Genomic DNA, 5,236 nt, shown 5'->3' on the forward strand with positions numbered 1-5,236 from the left:
TTCTAGATATGAAACCACAAAGGAATTCGAATCTGTTCTTGTTGCTTATTTCAGTGAAAGTGCCATACATATTAAGTTACAATACTTATTATTTTATCTTCAAAACTGCATTTTTAAAAAAAGAATCTATTGTGACCTGGTTGCCCATTTTCATGGTTTTCATGGTTGCCCAGCTGTTATCTCAGTAAATCTAACTGCAACCCTCGCGTCACAAATCGAGATCCTTAATGTTTCAGAATGTTGCGTCCTTTTAATATTCAATGGTCTTTTTAAAATAAATGTGTAGTGAACTGTTGTAATCATCACGTACTGGATGCCAACCGCCGTTAAACATTAAGAAGAAGAAGAAGAAGTAATCATCACGTAGTACTGTACGTGCGCTACACGTGGTCGCACGCGCATGCAAACCCGGAAGTCTTCTGCAGTGAGCTTTCTAGTTCTTTTCTTTTAGATGTTATTCTCACAATTGCTAGTCACAATAACTCCTTGTTAGTAATAATTTGATATCGAGGTGATTTTTCGTGATGGATGATACAATTTTAAGTTTGAAAACACAGCTTTGGGAAAAAGAGAGAGAGATTGCGGCTTTGAAGAAAAAACTTGATCAATCGGAAAAGGTCTGCAATCGTTATTCTACTCACTCTTTGCAAATATTGTGGGTCATCTGTGTAAAGAAGTGGTACTTTTGTGTGTTTCTTTAGCATTATGGTATTTAAGGATTTTAACAAGGAGTATTTGATGCTAGCATTTCTTATGTGTTATTGTATGGAGTGAAAACAGTGTAAACCTCACACAAACGCACACATCATTTTATTTTCTAAAGACATCAACAAAACATTAACTTAGTAACTTTCTTCATGGGAATGGTGTTTTTGGTCTTTCCCCAGCTCTTAGTTTCCAACTTCTCATTATTTAGCAAATGCATTTCAAGTTTAAAAATAAATGGAAGGATAGAAAGAAAGAATGAATGCATGCTAGTGCTATTATGTCTTTATTCTAACCCTTTTTAGGTTTAGGCTGATTAGTATGTATTTTTTAAATATTGAGGGAATGATTTTAAAATGTCAAACCTGTTATTTAAATCCTACAACTGTACACAACAGTTTCTTGACCTTAAGCACAGGGCTGGTAATGTCAAACTCCAGCCCCATTACAGTTACCTTTCTGAATTCATACCATATATTAGAACAGAGTGGTTCCCAACCCTGGTCCTGGAGGCACCCCAACACTGCACATTTTGTATGTCTCCTTAATCAAACACACCTGATTCAGGTCATCAGCTCATTAGTAGAGACTCCAAGACCTGAAACTGGTGTGTCAGAGAAAGGAGACATGCAAAATGTGCAGTGTTGGGGTGCCTCAAGGACCAGGGTTGGGAACCACTGTATTAGAACATATATTAAAAATAAATTAATTAATTCATAGAGCAGCTCAAATGATTTATTTGTCTGACAGAATCATTTTTTTTTTGTTCAAAATGGAAAGGTATCTGTGTCATGGAATGACGTACTGTGGTTGATTATGGTTAAACATACACTGCCGTTCAAAAGTTTGGGATCAGTAAGATTTGTAATGTTTTTTTGAAGAAGTCTCTTCTGTTCATCATGGCTGCATTTATTTGATTTATTTGAAATACAGAAAAAAAACTGTAATATTGTGAAATATTATTGCAATATAAAATAATGTTTTTCTATTTTAGTATACTTTAAAATATAATTTATTACTGTGATGCAAAGCTGAATTTTCAGCGTCATTACTCCAGTCTTCAGCGTCACATGATCCTTCAGAAATCATTCTCGTATGCTGATTTATGATCAATATGGAAACAGTTTTGCTGCTTAATATTTTTTTTTTGAACATGTGAGACTTTATTCAAGATTCTTTGATTAATAAAAAATGAAAAAGAACAACATTTATTCAAAATGGAAATCTTTTGTAACAATGCACACTAGTGTTCAAAATTTTGGGATCAGTCTTTTTTCTTTCTTTTTTTTTGTTGAAAGAAATGAATGCTTTTATTCAGCAAGGATGTGTTAAATTGATAAAAAGTGATAATAAAGACTTATATCGTTAGAAAAGATTTCTATTTTAAATAATCCTGAAAAAAGTATCACAGGTTCCAAAAAAATATATATATTAGGCAGCACAACTGTTTTCAACGTTGATAATAAATCAGCATTTTAGAATGATTTCTGAAGGATCGTGTGACACTGAAGACTGGAGTAATGATGAAGAAAAATCAGCTTTGCATCATAGAAATAAATTATATTTTAAAGTATATTAAAGTAGAAAACCGTTATTTTAAATGGTAATACTATTTTACAATATTACTGTTTTTGCTGTATTTTTGGTAAAATAAATGCAGCCATGATGAACAAAGAAGAGACTTCTTTGAAACACATTAAAAATCGTACTGATCCCAAACTTTTGAACAGCGGTGTATAAGAACCCTTCTCAGAGCAGAGCATTTCTTGTCTGAAAACTGAAAAAGTGCCTCTCTCTCTCTCTCTCTCTCTCTTTTTTTTTTTTTCAGGGAAACTCAATATTGACAGAGTTACAGGAGAAAGTTACCAATCTTTCACCGCTGAAATCAAACACAACGCTGAACAATGACGACATCATGAGATATAGCAGACAGCTTCTCCTGCCAGAACTGGGTGTTAAAGGTTCAGAAAATATTTTGGTTTTAACAGTAGTTATGAAACTTTTCTTTTCTTAATGCATTGTAAAAATAAATTTCTTTCTCCACAGGTCAGGTTGCCATAAGTAATCTATCTGTTCTGGTTGTGGGATGTGGAGGTTTAGGTTGTCCTGTTGCACAGTATCTCGCTGCAGCTGGAATAGGTAAAGTGAACGTGTGTGTGTTTAATGTGTACATAATCCTGTTAAATATATGAGTTTATCTGTAAGTGTGAGTCTATCTCACTGGCTGTTTGTGGCAGTACAGCTTATTATTTAAATAGATACAGTTTGTATAGTTTAAATGTCATGTACACTTATTATTGAAAAGTTTGGGGTCAGTATGATCAATAATAATAATAATGCTATGCATTTAGAAAGGATGAATTACATTGAAATGGGACAGTAAATACTTTTATATTGTTACAAAAGTTTTCCATTCAAATAAAAGCTGTTCTTTTTAACTTTCTATTCATCAAAGAATTCTGAAAAAAAAAAAATAAAAATAGCTCACGGTTTCCACCAGATTATTAAGCAGCAAAAACTGTTTTCAACATTGATAATAATCAGGAACATTTCTTGAGCATCAAATCAGCATATGGTTTCTGAAGGATCATGTGACACTAACTAACTAATGTAACTAATGTGTGAAAGTTGTTAATGTAGTGTGTGTTTTCAGGACGTTTGGGTCTTTTGGACTATGATGTGGTGGAACTGAGTAACCTGCACAGACAGGTGCTTCATACAGAACTGACTCAAGGCCAGCCTAAAGCCCTGTCTGCTGCCCAGGCCATCAGCAGGTACTGTCATCTTCACTCACAAAATCCCATTAAAGGAGAGGTAAACGAATGAGAGTTGACTGGTAGTGATCTCTTCCAGGTTGAACTCCACGGTTCAGTGTGTTCCATATCACCTCCAGCTCTCCCGAGAGAATGCCATACAACTCATTCAACAGTATCCACTCTCACTAATTGCTACTGATCAGTTAATCTTGAACTTTTCACGGTCCTGTACAGTGCAAAACAGATTTATTTGTCACCTTGATTTTGCATCCTCATGTATGACATTGTGGCAGACTGTTCCGACAACGTTCCTACACGCTACCTTGTGAATGATGCCTGTGTTCTGACCGGCAAGCCTTTAGTGTCAGCGAGTGCTTTACGAATGGAAGGACAGGTGAGTGTTTTTGCCAGTGTTTTATTTGAAGTTTTAATTTACAGTGGCTCCAAATATTTGGATACTCTTAGACATTCTTTTAAAGGGATACTTCAGCCCAAAAAAAATGTACTCATCCTCTTTTTGATCCAAACCTGTATGACCAAATATATGTATATGTATGAATTGTTCCATTTTATGCTTGTGAAACATCAGTGGATCATGTGGTGCATGTGGTTATTCAGCAAAAAAAACACTTGAGGGGAACTGACTTCACTGAAGTCCACTGAAAATCAACTGAACCTGCATGATTTACTTTCTTCTGTGGAGCACAAATAACGATATTTTGAAGAAAGTTCGGAACCAAACAACAGTGCAGCACTTTGACTTCTATAGTATAGACACATTTTATTATATTATACAATTTTGATTATATATTATGTTTACGTTTAGTTTAAGTGTTTAAATACTTTGGGACCACTACATACATACTCTGGTGTTCAAAAGTTTGGGGTCTGAAAGATTGATTGATTATGTTTTTGAAAGAAATTTCGTATGCTTACAGAGGCTACATTTATTTGATTAAAATTACAGTATATTGTCACAAATATTGTAAAATAGTATTACAATTTAAAATAACGGTTTTCTATTTTGATTGCACCCTATGATGTCATTTTCCATCATGACAGTTTTCCCGTCATTTACTTTATCAAACTCGTCCTAGATGGTTTGTCCCATTTTCACCAAAATTGGCTCATATCATGTTCAGACATTACTGACAAAACGTTGTAAGCAGACCAAACCATTTTAGTTTAGTGCATTAACAAATTCGACAAAGATGCCAAAATAGTTGTTTGGTATACTGCTATAACTCTGCAATGCTTTGGCATACTGTGATGAAACTTGGTACTTGTCATCACAATCATGACTTGAGGGTATTTGCATAGTTTCGGCACAGTGCCCCTACAGGTCAAGTGATATCAAAAGTTGACATTCTTGCTTTGATTTTTGAACAGTTTGGCCCAAAATCAGGGACGTGCCGAGAGTTCCTCAGGGGCAGGGGCTCAAGTGTAAAATATGGGCAATATTTTTGCAAGGAGTCACTTATGGTCTTAAACCCTGCATTTATTTATTTGCAAAATTTTAATATACTTTAAAATACATTTTATGCAATGCTGATTTATTATCAATGTTGGAAACCGTCTCGCAAGTAAAGCCTCGCCGTGGCGCGATCATCATTTCCAAAAGCTCATCATACGCAGGGCAGGAGGATTGGGAAGGCTCAGCCTCAGCTTCTTTGCCCTCCTCAGACATTTCCTGCTTTTGCTGGGCTGAACCCAGCAGAGCACTGGCCCCTGGATCAGACAATGTTAATGAAATAACATCATCCTCCAGCGGCTCA

The 5,236-nt window shown here is 35.2% G+C and overlaps 1 protein-coding gene across 1 annotated transcript in view; it reads left to right on the forward strand.

The window, feature by feature from the left end:
• Positions 1-360: 360 nt before the first annotated feature.
• Positions 361-5,236, forward strand: part of LOC107657152 (adenylyltransferase and sulfurtransferase MOCS3-like) — an 18,962-nt gene continuing 14,086 nt past the window's right edge. Inside the window, exons 1-6 of the mRNA XM_016445180.1 lie at positions 361-617; positions 2,534-2,666; positions 2,752-2,844; positions 3,359-3,479; positions 3,559-3,633; positions 3,738-3,855. Of these exons, the coding sequence (XP_016300666.1) occupies positions 525-617; positions 2,534-2,666; positions 2,752-2,844; positions 3,359-3,479; positions 3,559-3,633; positions 3,738-3,855 (633 nt within the window). The 5' untranslated portion in view covers positions 361-524. The remainder of the gene's footprint in view (positions 618-2,533; positions 2,667-2,751; positions 2,845-3,358; positions 3,480-3,558; positions 3,634-3,737; positions 3,856-5,236) is intronic.

The sequence above is a fragment of the Sinocyclocheilus anshuiensis genome, unplaced genomic scaffold (genome assembly GCF_001515605.1).
Source record: "Sinocyclocheilus anshuiensis isolate Anshui unplaced genomic scaffold, SAMN03320099.WGS_v1.1 scaffold1891, whole genome shotgun sequence".
NCBI lineage: Eukaryota > Metazoa > Chordata > Actinopteri > Cypriniformes > Cyprinidae > Sinocyclocheilus > Sinocyclocheilus anshuiensis.